Source organism: Sinocyclocheilus rhinocerous, unplaced genomic scaffold, assembly GCF_001515625.1.
Source record: "Sinocyclocheilus rhinocerous isolate Xijiao unplaced genomic scaffold, SAMN03320098_v1.1 scaffold12, whole genome shotgun sequence".
NCBI classification, from domain to species: domain Eukaryota; kingdom Metazoa; phylum Chordata; class Actinopteri; order Cypriniformes; family Cyprinidae; genus Sinocyclocheilus; species Sinocyclocheilus rhinocerous.
Window position 1 is genome coordinate 370,242 of NW_015626394.1, and position 22,292 is coordinate 392,533.

The window sequence follows — 22,292 nt, forward strand, 5'->3', positions numbered from 1 at the left end:
AAATCACTTTAATAATGTTAACTTAACTGACTGCTTCACTTCCACTTTAAGGCTTTATAGCTCTAATGTAGAGTCTGTTCCAAAAGGTTCCTATTTTTTGGCCAAATACTAAGGAAGCTTTCAATGAACTATTTATATATATATATATATATATATTTTTTTTTTTTTTTGAACTCACTCGCAAGATGAGTCGGATGGCTGCCACTCCGGATGTGGCTATAACTTTGGCGCTGTTGGGCACCAAGTTGAGCAGCGTAGGCATGATGCTTTCAGCCCCGTGATCAAATTTATTCCCCAGCACTGAAGACAGATGCCTGAGAGAGAGCAAAACCCACCAATCAACAAAACATGAATATAAGTATACGTTAACTTTGGGTCTAGATGGAAATGAATCAAATTTGTGTGACATTAAGGCATGGGACTTGTTTAGATATCCATCAAGTGGCTGCACTTTAGCAGAAGAGCTGTCCTGTACGCTCCAGTCAGCTCGGTTCCACTTCATTAGAAACACATTAAGACCCAGAATAATTAAAGACCCATACTGAGCCATGCTCAATCACGGAGACCCGCACAACAGCTTCATTTGCCCCTTTAAATAGCACTTTTTAAAGCTGTATCCCAATGATATTTGAGATAAAACATGAAGCGGAATATGATGAAATACCTATAAGACTGGATTTGTGAAAAATTGGCCTGCTGCTGAAGTGTGACTTTGATCAATGAACATCTAAAGGTGGCATCCCACTAGCTGACTCTAAACAAGTCGATTTTGGTAGTCGATGTCACACTTTTAACACTATATTAAATAAACATCCTAACAGAGACTGGAAGAAAAATGGTAGGAAAGAATGGCTTCATACCCTAATGTGATACAGGCTTCTCGAACCACTTGGGACCGAAGATCTTTAGCCGACAACTTGAAGGCACCTTCTAAAAGCCGGAGATGTTGAAGGAAACCCTCGTGTTCGGTTGCACCAGCCAGAAGCAGCGACCGCACTTTCTTCAGCTAAATACATGATATAAGAGTTCCTTCAGTGCCTCGCTGAAGACACATTCTTCAAGTAGGAGTGCGCACAATGTCGACAAAAGTATCAGTGAAACTGATCAGGAATAACTTACAGCAGTGACACGGTGTTCCCAGTCTTGCTTGTCATCTGACAGAATTTCACGGATCTTATTCATGGAGTCCTCCAACTCCTTACTGGAATATATCTGAAAACGAACAGCATATTTATTTCTTGCATCATGTGTTTAAATGCAAGGAGTCCATGATAAATAGCATGATCTTTTCAATTAAAGATGCATTACCTGCACTGCAGGTACATCTTCAAAAGTCTTGATAAAATCCTCTACATCCACAGCTCCTGCACTGACACTGTCCTTCCCTGAGGAATTACAATCACAAAATTTCAAAAAAGATTTAGTAGTCAGTGCCAATACTGGTGAAATTTTACAATTCTCAATTTTTATACTAAATAATTTGTTTTTAACAAATCTATTGTAAAATTTAAGACCATTGATTTTAAATAATAATAGATTAATATTAGCACTTATTATTATAAATATTAACCAAGCAAATCAAACAATGGCATGTAGTCTTTCAGTATTTCTCAATTAAGTAAATATTGCTTGAAGCTTTTTATGTAATTATGTATAAAAAATAAGGCTGGATTTATCGCAAAATATTATTACAATTTAAAATTACTATTTCATATATTTTAAAATGTATTTTATTCCTGTGATGGCAAAGCTGAATTTTCAGCAGCCATTACTTCAGTCTTAAGTGTCTGTCACATGATCATTCAGAAATCATTCTAATATGCTGATTTGATGCTCAAGAAACAGTTCTTATTATTAATGTTTTTTTAGGATTGTTTAATGAATAAAAAGTTCCAAATAACAGATTTATTTGAAATAGAATTATTTTGTAACATCATAAATGTCATTGTCATTTTGATCAATTTAATGCATCCTTGCTGATTAAGTATTCATTTAAAATATTCAATTATTTAGAAAAAAAAAAAAAACTTACTATAATATGTGTGTGTGTGTGTGTGTGTGTGTCTGCTATTTAAATCTGCAATATGCCTCTTTCCCAGGCAAAAAAAATCTGTATTTATCTCCACTCATTTCTCAACGTCTCTTTTGCTTTTTTTCAGCTACAAGCTTTTCAATAGATAATCTCTCTGTGAACAATTACATTTCTCCTTGTCAACATGTTGATGTGCAGTGTTTATGAATGTCTATAGTGTGGTCTCAGTGGTCTTCTGGGGCTGAGCTGTAGCAGCTGTGGTCTTACCTGGAGCCCTGGATCCAGAGGCAGAACTGGGTCGTCTCATTGAGCCCATGCTGCCCCCTCTCCTGCTGTTGGAGAAGACCTTAGAAGAGGAAGAGGAGGAGGACCTGCCCCCATCCACAGACTCCTCGTCATCAAAGTTCTTATCTATAGGGGACACAAGCAACACTGATCAATTAATCTAATATTTTCTCTGTACTGTCATGGTTGTCTGAATAACTAGTTTGACTTAAGGAATCACTGTCTCCCTGATCGGACGTTTCTTAGGCCATGTTCAGATGGTATCACAAATGTATCAGATGGTAACACAATTGTCAAGCTGATTTATCTTATCCGGAAGAGCAAACAAGAACACCACAGGAAACACTCTCATCCTGAGAGCACATGGAAAGGCTCACATTTACTTTTCCCAATATCTCGCTGGGCCAACATTTCCATAATATCCATCACCAATTACCACTAATTTGTCACATCGATGATCATAACCTCATGCCAACCTGCATGTTTTGATTATAATAATTCCCCATTTCATACCAAAAATGTGGAATGAAGACCAAGGCTTTTCTTCATACTACAAATCTAAACCAAAGACTCTTTTGGTGTTTAAACATTGCAGCAACTATTCTGTAGTGATGTCTAAAGCAAGCTATTATTGTGAAATTCATAGATTAATCTACTGTAAGGGACTCTGGAAGTCAAAAATGAGCGGACAATCACACATTCCAGCAGTCTGAGAGGAAGGGGGTGGCACACCAATCTTTCTGAACAGGAAGGAGCTACAGGATGAATCTATTCTGCTGCCTGATTCTTGCAGAGTACTAGTGCTGTCCTACACATTTTTTTATATAACAAGCTTATACACAATTTATTTTAATATTTTTTGCCATTTCATGCCCTTATACTGGATAGGACAGTATAGAGACCAGACAGGAAAGCACAGGGTGGAGAGAGGGAAAAGGGATCGGCAAAGGACCTAAAGTCAGGAATGGAACTCGGGTCACCAGAGGCGTGGCGCACCATATGTTGACACCCATAAGGCTATCAACTCCGTCAGCTTATACACATAATTAACAAGTCATTTATTCACACTGAACTTGAAAAAAAAAATCTAAATGAAATAAATATATATATATATGCAGCACATATTATGCAATTCTGCCCTGTTTTGAAAGAAAAATAAAATGTACATTTCATGACATTTCTAGTGTTCACTTACTTGACAAGCAATATGTGATTGGGAGTTCATGTGTACAATGATTAAATCAAATAATCACAATGAGGCGATTACATAATAATCCTGACAAGCCTACAGAGCACCACAAACCAACCAGTCAAAGCAAATCAATGCAGTCAGAGCAAGGGAAGAAATATTTCAATTGATATTTTTGTTCCAAGCAGACTCTAGTCTCTAGACTTTAATAAACACACACACAACAGAAAGACAAAATATGCAAAACATCACCTACAGTACTATCAAATGTGTTGCATTGTGACTCTCTTAATGGAGAGAAAAAAGGAAAAATAAGATAAATCTGGATTATTTTTGTCAAAAAGCTATTTATAGTAATGCACTTATAATGGAAGCCAATAACAGCCAATGGGCCATGTTTTAAAAGCAAAAATGTGCAGCTTATATTTTTGCTAAAGCACTTATATATGTTGAAGGTAAGTAACAATTCAAAATCATTGTCTGTAGTTATCAACAGCACAATATGCAAAAAATATTTTGCAGCCCAGAATATTCCTTTAAGGAGATGTATTCAAAAGAAGAGACATTACACAGTCCTGAGCATTAACTGAGATAAATGCATTACATAGAAGATGTTCCCATATTAGACCATTTAAGGCTATGGCAAGCAATTTCAAAAATATATGCAAGATGCCAGCTCAGGTCCCACTCAAACTCCTAAAGAATGCCAAACTCAGAAAACCTGCACTGTCTACAATATCCTTATATGTAGGGCTGTCCTCGACTAAGGATTTTTCTGGTCGACTAGTAGTCATTCATTTTAAGCATTAGTCGACTAATTGCACGTTTATTAGTAAACCATTTAAATCATTATAATGAGCCTTTAATTGCCTACATAGCCTAATAAGCACTCAAGCACACGCATAAAACTTGCTACAGCACACCGGCAGAAGTAATAATTATGAATGTGTCAGGAAAAAAACAGTAAGGAGACTGCATTTACATTTTAATATTTTGATAAACTAATGCTTTCTTTGTTCTCGGTTTAAGAGATGAAGTCGGTGACACTGACTCATCATCTCCGCAGTAGTGATGCGCCTGTATGCATGTTTCATACTGGACTGGATGACTTCGCCTGTGGAGTGTTTTTTTTTTCTGTGACTAAGCGACTAATAAAATTTTGGTCGACCAAGCCTCTTCTGGTATTGCATAATCGGAGAATATTTGTTTTCCATTTGGATCGGTTCATTTGAAAGTAGACATTTCACTCTCTATAGATATATTTTTATGTCTGTAAGGTAAAGATATACACAGTGTTTCGCGCTCAAGTTTACAGACCGAGACGGCAGAAAGCGCATCCTGTTTGCTTTCATTATTTCACAAAAGCGCGTTTTGTTTTTATTGTGAGAGCACACAAATAAACGTAGAGTCTTTACAGATTCAAAAGATGTATTACTCTTATCTGTATGACCAAAAATGACCAGTATTTTAAGAGCAAGTGAGCGCACAGGCGCCTCCATCTGTCCTGCAGTGAGCCTTCGCCTGTGGAGTGTTTTTTTTTTCTGTGACTAAGCGACTAATAAAATTTTGGTCGACCAAGCCTCTTCTGGTCGACTAACGATTAGCCGACTATTAGGGGGCAGCCCTACTTATATGACAATTCCAGTTACCTGGTGATACACGTCTTAATAAATTACATCTCGACAGGAATGCCTTTGTTTTTGTGCTCCTGTTTTACTATGGCACAGAATCCTCTTTTATGTGCCTCCCCCATAATCCTGTCAAAATATTTTCATGATTTAAAAATACTTTAAATTTAAATGTAAATTCAACCATTGGGTTGATGGCTACGGGTGCAACAGATGTGTCAAACCAATGCACATGCATGCAAAAGGAAATAAGCATGTTGGAGGCCATTTCCCAGCATTCAGCTGAGATATGTCATTCAGAGAGAGCCAATGTAGGTGAAGGAATGCATACGCAGTCCGTTCTAGTTAAACCCGCTGGAATGTCTGCTGAGAGGTATGCTGACTGCTGAAAAATACAGCCCAATATCATTGGTGGGTGGTAGGGACAACAGAACATATGTATGTGTGTAAAACATCCGTAGACAGCAGCCCACAATATGCCCACAAAAGACATCTTTCATAAGACACCATGTGGGCAGATAGCTATTGACAGTCAAAAAATGGCACAAAGGCATCATTCACGATCCTCTGATATCAAACTATCAGTTTTAGCTGGAGTTCAAGCAGCAAGTTCAATGTTTCATTTCAGTTAGTGATAACAATTTTCTTTGATTTGAGATTCAAAAGAAGCAGGCAGCCACTGGCTCAACAACATGCTCCGTAACTCGCTTAATTGGCCTAGAAAATCAAATGGTTCATCATAAAACTGCTGTGCAAATCAATCTAACAGCGAGCTCTTATTCAATTGAATAGGAACGTCTCCCTTGGAGCAGAAATGGCTAATCTGAATTGGATATTTTTTTCTGTTTTATACCGCCTGAAGATTGTGAAAAGCACTTGAAGATCAAAGTGGCAACCTGTCAAAAGAAATATGAAAGGCCTGGCAATACCTTACCAGCATTGGTTCTAACAGCACTGCCCTAACACACACAAACTTGCTGAAGTTTAAAATCGGCATGAAATGGAAATTCGCCTTACTTTCTTCACCCAAAGATCTTATTGATCTTACTGTGAAAGATTCATCCATGCATGTGTTGCAAAAAAAAAAAAAGAGAGAGGGAGAGCTTGTAATATTTAATTAAAATTAGGGATGCACCGATACCGATACTGGTATCGGTATCGGGCCCGATACTGAGCTCATGAACTCGTACTCGTACTCTTTAAAATGCCCCGATACCAAACGCCGATACCACACAGCATGTGATGAGCGCCATATTCAGACAAAGAAACACCCACAACAGAACAACAGACAGCAGAATGGAGTTAAGGATGTCTACTACGAAGTATATGTATGCAATGAATATAACGTTAAACATTCAGTATTAACGCCTGTATGTGCGCGGGCTGATCAACAAAGCACGCTGAGTGCATTGAGCGTGCGGCGGCGCAGATGCGCGAGCTTGTCGAGTGAATATACCTTTCTCACAGACATCACTGGAAAGTTTGTAGTTCGGGCGGATATGTAAAAAACAAGTAAGTAAAACAATGCGCAAGTTACTTAACGGTAGGGAGACAGAGCGAGAGAGAGAGAGAGATAGAGACCGAGAGAGAGAGAGAGCACGCACTTCTGTTGTGTGATCTTTGATGTTCACTCACTTAGCACACGCATCATTTGGATTAAAACTAAATCGTAAAAATAAGACCATTTATAGGGGCATTCACTATAAACATCATTTATTTTCAACCTTAGGCATACACGACTTTCTAGCGAAAGTGAATCTAGCAGCCTGTGTGAAATGCGCTAGGCTGTACTACTGTCCTCTCATTCCGAGTACTGGAAAAAGTGGTATCGGTGCATCCCTAATTAAAATGTCATAACTTAAACTTCCAGACTTCTCTCTGATGACGTATGCAATCATTTAGTCTGCTTGGCATTCTGCTAAACTTCTAGGATAAATTAAAGTATGTCCTACAGGTTTTATAATAATATGAGGGTGAGCAAACAACAGAATTTAAATTTTTTGGTGGACTATAACTATCCATAGTCACCATTTACTATAACAGTACTATTTGTAGGTAACACCATACATCTGTACAATGTACATAGTTCTCGATTCTCCAACTGAACCAATACAGCAAATAAGCCTCTTTCAATAATAGTTCTTCACAGAGCTAAAACTGACCACAAAATATGGATTTATTCAGCAGGGAAGTGTGGAGATGGTGTTATTTATTTACTCCTGGTGCTCTCAGAAGTGAGTAATGTCCTTTCAAGAGGACAAACCTCTGGAACGGGCCTTAATCTCCTTGCCACTCAAGTTTTGAGTTTGAGAGATGTGTCATTTCAGCCGGAGAAGGGAAGGAGGATATAATCTTTTCTGCATGACCTGCCAACTTTGAACGAAGTGCATCCCCAGCTCCTAACTCAGATTTTTCACATGCGACAGAAGACAAACTATGTTTTAATCCAGAAACAATGTTGTTTGTTTACCACAGGAACATGGGATGCTTACAGACCTGTGAAATCATCCGTCAAAAATCAGTGTTTACCTTCACAGCCACAGTACCTGCCACTGTGTCAAGCGACAACTTTCTTTAGCTGCTGATTGGACTGAGACGATGACACAGCATAACATGTCGCAGTGACTTTGAGCATGTCAAGACAAAAAAGCTCAGAACCCAAGCGACATGTTTATATAACAGTGCTGTAGGGCATAAACACACACACACACACACCGATCCATTAATCTCTCAAACTGTACTGCTGGATCCAATATAAAGTGTATAATGTATATAAAAAAGATAAACTGGTAGTCTCAATCCCTCATTCACCTCTACCTTTCTGATCACTTCCTGCAGTGTGTCCTGATATAAAAACAGAGTGTCCTAGACAGCACTACTACACGAAGGCATGTGACTCATAACCTGTTCTCACAGGTGCCAGCCGCATTATATTGACATTGCACATTGCAAAAGTTAACAACAAATGGTTAGAGCAGTGCACTTTGCTAAAGGTGAAGGATTATGTTTATGTAAAGTAAACATGAAATCAGTTTACTTTTATAAAGATTTCTGGTTTTATTCCAAAGACAAAAATAAAAATGTCTTCATTAATGTAATAACTTCCTCTGCAATGGCTTTATTTTTTGGCTAGTGTCACAAAGGCAGAGAAAAATAATGTTAAACACAACCAAATTGTTTTTTGAGCATTGTTTAAGGCTAATGTTGTAGGTAAAAATGCAATGCTTATGGTGTGAGATGATTAAACAAAATATATATATATAGTGAGACACGATGCAACATCCATAGACATGCATCTGATGCACAGGCCAATATTAAAAAAAGCACAAATAGAATAGCACAAAGTCACTCCTAAAATACTAGAGATGAGCAAAAGAGCAAATTCACATCCATAATGCAGTTATATTTATAGAATTCAATGCAACAAAAACCAATGAGACAAATTAATAAAGTAACACTGCAGAAACACATAAAATTAAACCAATTTAAGTGTGAGATGTCTTCGATAAATGTCACAAGTCTAGTTTATAACACATCTAAATCCATGACAATCTGAGAGATTAGAGGTTTTATTTTTCCAAAACGACAACATCTATAAATGGATACACTGCATTTCCATGTCAAAATGCTTTGAAATCCAGCTAAAGAGACCGTAAAAACGGGCGAAGCAAAAACACGAATATTTAAATCTCAGAAGCGTTACCATCTGTAAACACGAAAACACAGATAAACATGCCGTCCCCGTGACAGAACAGCAGATTGGAGGTTTAAGGACTTCAGAACTTATTTTATTCGTCCCTGACATTAAAGCCGCCATTCCATTCCAATCCTTACCTTCTCCGGTTGTCATAGAGCAAGTGTCTCTTCAATTCACACAGAGACTGCAAATACAACAAAGCTCCAGCTTTTTTTTACAGTCTCTCTCTTGGGTCTCCGCCTCTCCTTCCCTTTCCCTTCCTGCTGCTGTGGTCTTGTGACTTTACCAAAGACAAAAGCCACCCAACTCTTTTAAATAAAGGACGTAGAAAGCATTTCCCTGTAAAGAATGAATGTAATGTACAAACAGTGTATCTGGGGCCATTTACTTGTCCTTTAATTTGCTACCCCTTCATCTTTTTTGAGTTTATGTTCACAGGACTTGAATCATCTTTCTTACACCAACTAAAATCCTGAAACAGGAAAGAGACTCTGGATACTCTGGCCCTCACACAAACAGATTTACACAATATATTAGCAGTGCAAATGAAAGACATTTCCTATTATATAATGCTATTAATATTTGTGCAGAGACAGCGCTTATTAAAAAAGGTGCTGTGCTGCAATTGCTGCATCTACAAGCTTTCAATTTCAGCTTTCAGTTATGTTGCACAACACGCGTTAAAGGTATAGTTCACCTTCAGTTGCTGGTCCCCATTTACTTCCATAGAATGGGAAAAAAAACACTTTGCAAGTCAATGGGGACAACTGAAGGTGAACTATCCCTTTAAGTCAGCTTTCAGTTCTGTCAGACAAACGCATTAAGACAGCTTTCAGTAACTATAGTCTGTCGCACAGACACGTGTTAAGTCAGCTTTCAGTCACTATATAGTCTGTCGCACAGACACGTGTTAAGTCAGCTTTCACTCACTATATAGTCTGTCGCACAGACACGTGTTAAGTCAGCATTCACTCTGTCCACAGTTCGGTGGCAGACGCTGCTCTCCCTGATTGATCTTAGAATTGAACAAACTACGTCACTGTGTTGGTTTCAGGTTTGTTTGTTTCAAGAAATTGAAACAATGCAACCACAATGATAATGTGTTAAGGGCCATGTTGAGGAGATTCTCCTGATTTCAAATCCAGGCATTTCAGAAGGGTAGAAAAGAATCATTCATATCTTAAACTGGGTAGTTAGATTTGAGTTCTGAAACTTGCAGTGTGTTGTTATTGTAGAGTAGTCTCTCATGTGTAAATATATAGGACTTTTTGATTCTCCATTTTATGGCCCCTTTAATAAAAACAAAGAAAAGCATGTAATCGATAGCTGTAAAGTAAGTGAATTAGGCAATCTTGCTTAAACGAAGGGTTGCAAAAATGAGTACACTCTTAATTAAATTCAACAAACGTTTTCCTCCATAACTTTAGGTATACTATTCTGACCCTTCTTTGCACTGCGTGCACAAGTTCACAACAAATTCTGCACAGACACGTGTTAAGTCAGCTTTCAGTCACTATATAATCTGTCGCACAGACACGTGTTAAGTCAGCTTTCAGTCACTATACAGTCTGCTGCACAGACACGTGTTAAGTCAGTTTTCAGTCACTATATAGTCTGTCGCACAGACACGTGTTAAGTAAATCAGCTTTCAGTCACTATATAGTCTGTCGCACAGACACGTGTTAAGTCAGCTAGCTTTCAGTCACTATATAGTCTGTCGCACAGACGTGTTAAGTCAGCTTTCAGTCTGTCGCACAGACACTTCGCTTTAATCGCTTCTACATCGGAGCCAGACACAAAAATTGAAAGTGTCGCACAGATACTCGCTAAGATATCCTTCTAGTTCATGAAAGAATTTTGTTCACCACACGAATTTCACTTCAGATTCAGTTTCGTGATCTTATACTCACAATTCACCGCATTGACCAGTATAAGCGGCTTGATTTGGAAGTGACATCAGAACAATTCAGTCGAGATCAGCCCTCCCTTCATGAAGGAGTGTGACATCAGTAAGATCAAGCATCTTCATCACATCTGTATATACTTCACTCCATTCATCTGAACGTGTCTTCATAAGCTAAGCTAAGTTTTCCTTTTATGCTCATGCTTAAAAGTTAACAGGTTATTGGCAACGTGCTTGTTACCAAGTCATTATTGGAACATATACCGTTTAACACAAAATTGTGTTTATCATTGGAACGTTTTCGTTGTTTGACTAAGCTAGTTTTAGGAAACGTGCTGTTGATCGAAGTTTTTGAATATTATTGGAAACATACCTGATGCTCAAGCTTGGTTATTGCCAATACACTTAATCAGTTCTACAGGGGTGCTTGAGGGTGCCAAGCACACTAATGCTAGTGTGATGATATTTTATGCTAGCACATCTATAATCAGTCCTTCAATGTTTGCAGTTAAGGAGACAACGATCTTCAAGTAAGCTAACCATTATTCTCCATTATTGACCTTTATACTCCACCGTTATACTCCACCGTTATACTCCATTTGACCGTTATACTCCACCGTTATACTCATTTCACCGTTATACTCCAATTGAGCATCATTCTCCCCTCTCATGGACTATTAAATTTTCGCCTAATGTACATCAATTTTAATAGCCTCACCAACTGTCTTACCAGAGAACAGCATTCCCGATTATAATTGAAATATGCTATCTCCGCTGTGCTGAGACAAGAGAGCATCCACAAAAGTTGCTGTGCTCCCTGATTGATCTTAGAATTAACATACTACGTCATTGTGTTGGGGGTTTCAAACCTCAGTGAGGTTTGTTTGTGGACAGCTCAGAACCTGAACACTTCAGAGCAAAGCCTGCCGCCAAAATAATATTCAGGAACTCTACAATAATCTTAGTCAACAGAGTGGTCCTAACTGAACTCTAGTTTGAGTGACGAATAAAGCTCAAATGTAGTTCAGGCAGACTACGGCGTGACAGCCAGCATCAGCTGGGTAACTCCTCCCACTACAATTAAATAAGATATAAAAGTTCATCCGTACTCACACTTGCCTTAGTCTGTCGCACAGACATGCGCTTACCCTCCTCCATCCCCAACTCCTCCTTTTACAGGCACATGATCACTTAGCGTCTTGTCCACGGAAATCATCCATCAGCTAATCGTTGCTTAATCTGGTCCAGTCTTATGGCGCTTTTCCACTGCGTGGTATGACTCGGCTCGGCACGGCTCAGTACCGTACGGCACGGCTCGGCTCGGTTTGCGTTTCCACTGCAGTTTAGTATCGCTTTAGAGTGGGCGGGATTATTCACATGTCATTATAGTTGCCCGGCTCCGCACCGCAAGTCTTCACGAGCGCATCTGTCAGTATGGATGAGGCTTGACGCACGCGCGCAACCTGTGTCGATTCGCGCCTGGCTCCGCGTTTAAAACGAATGTAAATTCAGTCTAACTGCTTGCTAATTTCACTTGGATGAAATGAAACATTCAGCACATTTTCCACTTGTTCTTAAAATCCCAAATACTTAAAATGAATAAATCAGCCTATGTAACATATGTAATACTTTAATAATTGACTTAAGAAACACAGTTCTTTATTTATAAAAAATAAACAAATATTTTCTGTGAAATTCAGTAATTAAGTTAATTCTGTAAAAGTAGTTATACCATTATAATCTTGCCTGCTGAAAAACAACAACAATAGAACCCCTCCTAAAACACAAAAAAATTTATGGATTTCAGGGTTATAATGGGAATTTGTTTGGTTTTAATGTAAACTATAATGGTGTCTATTTGATGGATTCTATTGGTGGGATGTAATCTGGCAGATGGCAACCAATAGAACAACAGTAATTCCTATTGGAATAATGCCCAAAACAAAAAGGAATTTTGTAATGGTTTAATGGAAACTATAAGAATTTCTGTGATAGTTTCTATTGTTTTTTTCAGCAGGGTAATGATACCCATACTGTGCTGCACAGTGCACATTATTGACAATATTGAGCTGAAGCTTGACTTTGCTAATTTAAAATCGCAAATCGCAATCACAATATCTGTCAAAAAGAAATCGCAATTTGATATTTTCCCCCAAATCGCACAGCCCTAGTGGAAAACCCCCCAAAAGTGAACCGTACCAAGCCGTACCATGCAGTGGAAAAGCGCCATTATTTACAGACCTGTATCACTTCTGCATGGAATTTTATATTATAGAAAGAAAACTTCTGGTAATCAGACAGAAACCAACATTACTTGGAAATCTCTGATTAAGGCTTCTCATCACAGTGTATCTAAATCAGTGTCTGCCAAAAGCACACTCATACCAGGGGTTATCATTTGTAAAACTCTCACGGTTCCAATATGGCAGCAACAAGTTTCATGACAAATTACTTTATATGGAGCAGCATGAACCAAGGATCACATCAAAGCTTTTAAATTTCAAAATCAGCATGATATTATTCCATTAAATAAATCGAAATTCAGAAAAAGATGACAAAGTAAGTCCCTTTGAATCTAAAGTCAGACAAACACACAAAGTGATCTTCTCAAAGCACTACAGCATACAACGTGAAGAGTATCGCTCGCTCACTGTCTCTCCCTCTCTGTCAGGTGTAATTCTAAAGCTGACCCTCACCCTAAAAATTATGATAGATTCATGTTTTATCTCAATATATTACCTCTGCCTGATTTCACTGACAGTTCAACCAGATTTACAAAGAAAGTCGAAGAGACGATCACCCAAATAAATAGACATTTCATTATTAGTAAAATGACAAAAAAATCCTTATACCACAGATGCTGTTTTCAACCACCCACTGAAATGCAAAATGAGCCCAAATCCTGCAATATAATCTGCACAGGGTCGCAGGGGAGAACAGGAGGAAGAGGTGGAGGAGAGGGGGACTCAGACCTCACTAATTCTGTATTTCAAACAAACACGCTTCATAGACTCTAACACTTACAGATCTGCAACTGTCGTGCCAAAACCTTCCTGATACATAAAGCCTGATCAAAAATGCCTTTTAGGCTATCATAGTGTACCTGATCAGGTCAATACAGTCATTCTTAAACAGTACTTATAATATTCCAATAATATAGTACATTATATATCATACAGTTTGTGTGGGTATTATTGACCATACCGTATTTTTTTTTCTGTTGTGATGCTTAAAGTAATAATTAACAAATACCCTAGGACAGGGTTTGCCAAACTGAGGTTCATGAGTTAATTAAAAGCTAATGATTAATTGAATCATAAAAATGTAAAATTAAAATAAATAAATAATCTTTTAATCTCATTTAATAATAACAAAAAAAAAGATTAAATATTTTATTTGTTTATCTGAATGTCATGTGACCATTAACTGTAATCAGAGAACTGTAAACATGCAAATGCGTTGTTGAAATATTAACTTACAATTTCAGGAAGTACTTCAAGTCAGTATTTAGAACGAACAGGTTCAGCTGACCAAAAAAAGTCTGGGAATCCCTGCCCTAGGACATCATTATAAGATGCAAAGAGAAAATAGTTCCAAAACCTTGTGAGCTGCCTATGTAGACAGCATTTTAAGGCATTACAAGCATGCTTTCGACATGAAAGGTAGTTAGATACCTTCTACTATATTAAAGTAGCATCACATGTATCCTATACAGAAAAGGAAATCCCATAATGCACCGTGATAAGCTCAGTGAATAAAATTCATCCAAGATGGTGGATGATGCAAGAGAAATGTTGATAACAAATATAATTCCTCAATCCCCAAAAGCATAGATTAAAATAGCAGTTCAATCTAATTAAAAAAATGTTCAACTAGGTGTCTACGTAAAGTGAAACAAATGGGTCACTTTTGAGGTTAGGATGATGTAGGGAGTGGAACTAGGTTTTGGAAGACAGCCAGGATAAACATCCAAGCTATGATGTTTAAAAGTCTGTTTGGACATTTGAATTCTTGGAATTTCTAAACATATAGATCCTACCTGAACCTGAGGAGAGGATCATGTTCCCAGATCTTTGGACTTCATCAAATTTGCTGAAAATTACATTCAACCTGTAAAAAAACAAAAACAAGAATAAATTAATCTAAAGTTAAAGATCGCTCAGTTACAGAAAAACAATATCTAGACCTTCAGAGCAGTAACTCTGGAAATGTGACCCCTGGTGTACACAAAACAATCCTCAGAAACAGGTGTTGCAAATCTAACAAAAAAGGCTCTCAGCAAGCAGGGTAAATGTCTATGAAATGGAAATACCTTTCATTCGGTCACTCCCTTTGTCCTGAGATACCACCTGACCACACTACACTACTATTTAACAAACGCTTAGACTATTAGCTATGGACATAATGACACGATGACCTAACTCAAACTATGGACACAACAGGCAGTAAAGTACTTGGTTGCTTAACATGTCGGTAGGCGGTCTAAATGTGCGGTTAAAGGCCAGAACAAGCTACAATGAGGACCAGACTATTTGCCGTTAGCCATAAGTCTGGCTGAGCGAGACTGGTTGTGATGTAACAGTTGATGTGTCACATTACAGCATGGATGGTTTTGTGATCCTGTCAGTGCAATGCAAGCTTTGCACCAACTATATCTGATGCCAAAGCAGATCTGCAAATCCAAAGGTAAGTGTAATCCATGTCAGGGCTCGACAATAAGGACTGCCCGATGGCCCGGGGCCAGCGTGAAAGACATTTGGGACAGTAGACGGGTTTGTCACTTGCCCGATCGGGCCACTGCAGCGTCGTCACGACTTATCAGTTGCATGTGTTTTTAAGACTTGTTAATATAAAAATTCAAGCGATTAAAAAGCATTTGGGCGTGAAAGACAACTACATTCAGTACTCGCGCGTTGTGTTCTGTGTGAACAGCGCGCGCAGACAGCCACGTGAGCCGCCTGAACGGGCAAATACATACAAAAGTATGTCAAAATACCCGCCCTGGCAAGTAACTTTGTAGCTTTAACAATGATTAATTTATATTGAATTTATACACTGGAGTATGTTACAGATGCACTGGACATTTTTTGTTTTATTTCAGACTATCTTCTGTTCCGTGCTTGCACACAAACTGCACTGCAATAATTTTCCAATGGCCATTTGTGTGGAAATATTACGTTATTATTATACTTAGTCTGTAAACGGGCGTTAAACGGGCCAGAGTTGCTTGCTACGGACACAAAGAGGAGAAAATACTGTAGCAGGCAGAACAAGATCACTGTTCACGATGCGCGAAATATAGGAAGAAAATCCAAATATTGAATTTTATATGAATGTGTTTCTGAGGGGAACGGAACTGACTGTTTTCAGAAATGGCGTTTTCTTTTAATTTCGTCTCCGTATGATGCATTTAAATTAGTGTTAATGGTTAATACGCGCAGCGCTGCTGTGTTTACAGCTGTAACCAAGGAAACGCGTAGCATAATTTCACAAAGCTAAAGTCAGGTTATTCTGTTTTTGCTTCAGATTTTGAAATTATACAGTCTAATATAAATCAAACATTGCACTTTTTTTTCAATTCATGATTAAAATGCAAGAAAGATCAAGGTGCAACACAGAGTGAAGAATATGCAAATGTTATTTTATATGTGATTTTTCAATTCCTGTACCTGAACATCTACAAACATAAAAACCTAAAGCATCATTTCATTTCTATTTTTTGTGCTATAGGCCTATATTTAATTGTGCTATTACTTGTAATATGTTATATATTTGTTCTTATTTACTGGCTGTCACTTGTCTTTAATGTTTAAACTTTATATTTATTTTTGGCTAGTGATTTTTGCTGTGGTATCGAAATTGAAATAGAGAATTACAAAATTTAATTGGTATCTAAAATATTGGTGTCATATAAGCTTATTTATTAGAATACAAGATAACAGATCAAAAACAATGATATCAGCAACTATTTTATTTTGTGTGGCAGGGCCAGGGAAAATGTTGGCAGGGCAAGTAAAAATTTGAACCACTGGCCCGACTGGCCAGTAGAAAAAAATCCTTAGCGTTGATCCCTGCATGTGCAAAGAGGTTAGCCAATCATAACAGAGGAAATTAACAGGTCTTAAAGGTATAGCAGCAAAAAAAATCTTCTTTAAAGGACAAAGAGATAGTTGTGTACAACAATACTGTTATTCAATGAAAGAAACATCGTAAGAGGATCAAAGGAAAAAATAATTATTTTAATTATAGAATGCCTCTTCAATGAAGCAATAATTTTCGAAACATTTAAGCATCCTCAAATGACAGCAAATCACTTGGAGAACATCTGAAACTGAACCATGTACCGCTGTTCCCTGAAACTCCTCCCACTGCATATTCACAAAGCTGAGGATGTTTTCTTTCTGTAAAACCCTCCGAGAATCCTTCATCCTTTACATCCCTCTCAGAAGATTGTCTAAACGAGTCAGAGGCAGATCCCCAGAGCCCTGAGCATCAAAGCCAATTCATCGTCATGTTCTCAGCTCCCTGAGGGGATTCTGCCATGCTGAATCTGGATGGGCTACCACATTTCTCTGCCTTACAGTGTGGCAGAGAATAATTTTAGGTCATAAATAGGGCTGAGTGATAAAATGAATACTCAAAATTTGCATTTATGATATTGTGAATATTGTGATGATGTTAATGTTCAAAGCTGTAACTGGCAAAGTCATTAAATTCTAACTAGGACAAGTAAGTAAAGCCTTGTAATATTTATGGTTAAGAGGATGTTGTTTCCTACAATCATGCTGTTAGGATTTCATTTTAAATGAGGGCATCCCTGCTGACAACCACTGACAAATGCAAACATTTAATCCTACAAGTCCATCATTTCTGCTTTATCAAGTGCAACACAACAGAATTTTGAATTGCAAATGAGACGGGATGCCTTTTCTGCAGTTTGAGAAATGGGAAATGCTTTTTGCTAAACCCTTATGCACTATAGTGTTCAAAAGAGCTTTCTTTCTCTATTCAAACTGACTGTGTGCCTCTAAATTAAGCTGTGAAGATTTGAATTTTACAGATACATCCATGCCAGTCCGTGAAAAAATAGCAGTGCTGAAAAACTGTCAGGCTGTCAGTGTGCTTAAGACTCAAACTGGATATTGAACATTTGGAAAATTAAAACTTAGTTGTGCACACTTAATTTATGATAAATATGAGCTTTAGAGAGAAATAAACGAGGGTTCAATACTTTCATAGATCCCTCCAAGGCCCATTTTAATTGTGTGGTTATCATTTATAGTAACAGGATTTGGTCTAGTCCCAAAGAATTTGGGTACAGATGCACATGAAGCCAACTGAGATGGCAGCATGGAAATTATATTAATCTAATAAATCAAATATAATGAGTACAGCCCTCGGAAGTGGAAATGAATTAGCATTAGCTTAAAATATTTTCATATGACCCAAATGATTGTATTAATAAGATCTGGTGAATTAACTCAAAAATACTGGAGCTGCAGTACACATACAGTACTTGAGCCTTGATGCTCACAAACGAGTTGCCGGTTTGTCGTTGTGTCCGAAGTCACAGCAAACTGTTTTCCCCAGGCATGTTCCAATTGAGCCTGCCCTCAAAAGTCTTAAAACTATAACCACTGAGAAGATCAGAGAAACAGATGCCTGCATGGGTCCTGAAGACATGCACAGATTTTAAGTGGGAGGGACTCCTAACAGATGTTACAACCAAATTCAGACCACAAGCAAATGCTGGCATGCCTTCCTCCTCTCCATGCACTCAACTCTTGCTGTGCAGTATCATGGTTGGACGCTTTTTTTTTGTAGGATCAAACCAATAGAGCAAAACATCTGAGACTGGCGCTATGAATTCCACACTTTTCTGAATTCTAAATCACCAAATCAGGAGGTTTAAGCTTAATTACATATTAGGCGGTGTGCTCTGAGCACATAATATTAGCTGCTAAAAGCATATTAGTCTCAAGTTAGAGGGCAGAGTCAGATTCTGGGTCCGGAGGAAAATTAAGACCTAATGACCTGTATGAATAGCCACTTTAGCCTCTTAAGGGAATAAGAATCATTACAGTACTAACAGAGACTGGTTCATGAATGTTTTCACTCTGTTTAGAAACACTTACTAATGGGGAAAACCAGCTGTCTAGATTTATCAATGCCTGATAGAAGTAAATGAACACACGCAGCGAATACCTAGAGGGAAAAAAGACCTTCAAAACATCCAGATGAGTCCAAAATTAGACAAAAATCCACGTGAATTAGAAAAGACCCTGGGAGTGTCCTGAAAACGCTAATATTCTAGATGTAAAGCTGATGCATTGTCTGTGAACTGGTACAAAATTAGGAAAAAGGAAGAGCTTACCTTGATTGAGGCAGTCCTTTTTTGCTAAGGTCAATTCTAACCTTCTCTCCAACATGTCTGTATATTTCCACAAGGCAGTTCATAGCCGCATCCCGAACCTGGGCAGATAATTGGACAACAGTTTCAAAATTTCACTCATTTTAAAATGAGTCTCTAACCTGTGCACTCGTGGAAGCTTTATATGGAAATATTTTTTCCATATTTAATTTTTTTAAATGTAAATGTTTTAGAAGGACAAAAAAAAGCAACTACATTGCTACTTATATGTTTATTCTGAATGCTTTCCACGGCATCTGTTAACAATATTCATTTATATTGTAAAATGTATGTTTATTTAATAAAAACCAATGTACACTGTCATATTTCCATCAACTCCATATCCAAAACCACCAGCAGAGGTCACTATAGCTTTGTGAAATGTTGCTACTTTCATCCACTGTTCTGTAAAAAAAAGCCATGTCACACAGATCAGTTTAATCTTGAATGTTTTAGATAACAACAAATGCGCATACCTGACTTGTGGGGTCTCCCAGTAGATTACATATATGTGGTACAATTTTGCTCAGGGTTAAGCCTTGGGCACCGTATCTGAAAAACATAAGCGATGGTGACAGGGAGGACAGCATTAGTGCATCATGGGGGGTTGTGTTAACTTTGCCAACTTCAGCTTTAATGGTTATCCTTGAAGAATGTGCTGCTTCGTTTTTATTTTCATAGCTTAATATCTCTATTCAGCAGAGAAATTCAACTGCAAGTGGAAATTTTAAACATAAACGTCAGTGTAAGTTGTGTTTATGATGAATGAAAACTACAATATCCAGACTGAGAGGACAATGGGACTTACGTGTTCAGAGTTGAGATGAGACAGAGACAGACTCCCTCTCTGGTCCGGTTGTTTTTGTGTTTGAAACCCCCCAACATTCGGTCCCATATGTACTGTGAAGACAATCCAAATGTAATACTTTCAATCTAATACAATTAAATGGCAGCTAATCTCATTATGAGACCTCCCGTCAGCCTTTTCATGGAGCGAAGAGTTCAATACATTAACTAAATGAAATCCCGTTTAAAATACCACAAAGGCATCTCGCAAGGGTACTTCTGAGTGGAGCAGGTTGTTCAGATCTTACATTACAAATACCGTTTAGGCTGTCATAATATTTTAACACAAAGACAAAATACAGAGATGTCTGTTTGTGGGCATAATGCACTGTGTTAACACAACAGGACTGCAGTGTTAGCTTTAGAATGGATTGAATGTCCTGGAATTAATATTTAGGCTAAATAAAGACAAATACTACCTGAGGAGTAGCTGACTGCTCCATGACCTTCAGCAGTAATACTTTCAATCTAATACAATTAAATGGCAGCTAATCGCATTATGAGACCTCCCGTCAGCCTTTTCATGGAGCGAAGAGTTCAATACATTAACTAAATGAAATCCCGTTTAAAATACCACAAAGGCATCTCGCAAGGGTACTTCTGAGTGGAGCAGGTTGTTCAGATCTTACATTACAAATACCGTTTAGGCTGTCATAATATTTTAACACAAAGACAAAATACAGAGATGTCTGTTTGTGGGCATAATGCACTGTGTTAACACAACAGGACTGCAGTGTTAGCTTTAGAATGGATTGAATGTCCTGGAATTAATATTTAGGCTAAATAAAGACAAATACTACCTGAGGAGTAGCTGACTGCTCCATGACCTTCAGCAGCAGGGTTTGATCTTGGTCTCTGACTTGATCTTTGGCATCGCCTAACCGATCTATCAAGCTGGGTAAAACTGGGGATGGAGAGAACAAAGATTAGATATTAGGGATGTGCAAAACTATTTTCATTACTGATTAGTCAACTAGATGGAAGCTTCGAATCATTTGAGACTGAAGACCTTCAGATTATGTAATAACAGTGACAGCCTTGAAATTCACTGATGAATGCAGTGAATTTGTTACAAAAGCAGTGTTAGATGACTGCAGCAGTGATGCTTTAAACCAGATGAATTTTAAGAAGCAACTTCTCAGAGGGTTTCAGTGTATGCTGACAGTTCCAGCATTTAAAGCATAACACTCTGTCAGCAAACTCAAACCTTCTGCAGGAAGTTGTATCTCTTCATTTGTCCCCTTTCAAGCACCACTGCTTAAAAAGTGATAAAAAAAAATCTTTAAAAAATGTTCTTCAGATAAACTGTAACATGAAAATGAAGTGTCATACAACGATCCTTATTTCTTGTGGTAATAAAATCTGACAGAGATTTTTTTTTTACACATAAGATAAGATATTAATATTCCTACCTGTACCAACTTGGGGCCGAAATCGGTCCTGTAATCTCGTCACTAAGGCAGAAAGCAGGTCCATTCCCAACAAAGCCAACTGAAGGTGAAAAAAAAATAAATAAATGAAACGGAGACAAAAAAAAAAAAGTGTATTATATGTGTGCATTTTTATTCGATTTAAATGTGTGTATTGTTACAATACACAAAATCTTTAATTAGCTTTAAAAATCTTTAAGTAACTGTACACTGTCATTGTCAATTCAAAGTAGGCTATTACAAAGAACAAAGTAAGAAGGTACAATTAATGAAATGGCCGCCCCTCCCCCAAACTGAATGAGCAGAGCTGAGGATTATGGGTAACAAATAGGGCATCCGAGTCTGAACAAGCAACGCAATGGACTATGGATAACAGACAAATTTCATCTGATTCCAAAATAACATATTACAAGTATGAATACTAGTACTAGAAATACTACACATTCACATACTACTTAAGATTAGTGCTGGGCGGTGTGACCAAAAATGTACATCATGGTATTTTTCAAAATTATACCGGTTTCACGGTACATGATGGTATTTTTTTTTCATGCATGACCGGGTGTTAACCATATTTTCTACTGATTGAGAGAGGAAATACTGAAGTATATTGACTTAGAATGCCCTATTTTACTGTCATGATGAGTGAATATTGTCAAAAAATACCACACTAAATAGTGACTAAACACGACCCCTTTTAAATGTTAACCAGGAGTCACTCTCACTTATAATCGCGGCATCGTCTGATAAAATCAACATGCATCTAACACTAAAGAGCGGCTATGTGGTTGCTTTGGAGCAACTGAACCATAGTTAAGGTTTATCCAAAAAAGTCGCTAGGTTTGTCAGTATGAATATTCTATGGAAAAAAG

General features: G+C 37.7%; 1 protein-coding gene across 1 annotated transcript in view; it reads right to left on the reverse strand.

The window, feature by feature from the left end:
• The window catches only part of LOC107714287 (CLIP-associating protein 1-like), a 90,520-nt gene that overhangs the window by 35,128 nt on the left and 33,100 nt on the right, over positions 1-22,292 (reverse strand). The window contains exons 3-13 of the mRNA XM_016520102.1: positions 21,403-21,481; positions 20,791-20,894; positions 19,953-20,044; positions 19,621-19,696; positions 19,109-19,206; positions 14,774-14,844; positions 2,300-2,443; positions 1,309-1,385; positions 1,120-1,212; positions 861-1,006; positions 179-314 (exon numbers count right to left, since the gene is read on the reverse strand). Coding sequence (XP_016375588.1) covers positions 179-314; positions 861-1,006; positions 1,120-1,212; positions 1,309-1,385; positions 2,300-2,443; positions 14,774-14,844; positions 19,109-19,206; positions 19,621-19,696; positions 19,953-20,044; positions 20,791-20,894; positions 21,403-21,481 — 1,116 coding nt within the window. The remainder of the gene's footprint in view (positions 1-178; positions 315-860; positions 1,007-1,119; positions 1,213-1,308; positions 1,386-2,299; positions 2,444-14,773; positions 14,845-19,108; positions 19,207-19,620; positions 19,697-19,952; positions 20,045-20,790; positions 20,895-21,402; positions 21,482-22,292) is intronic.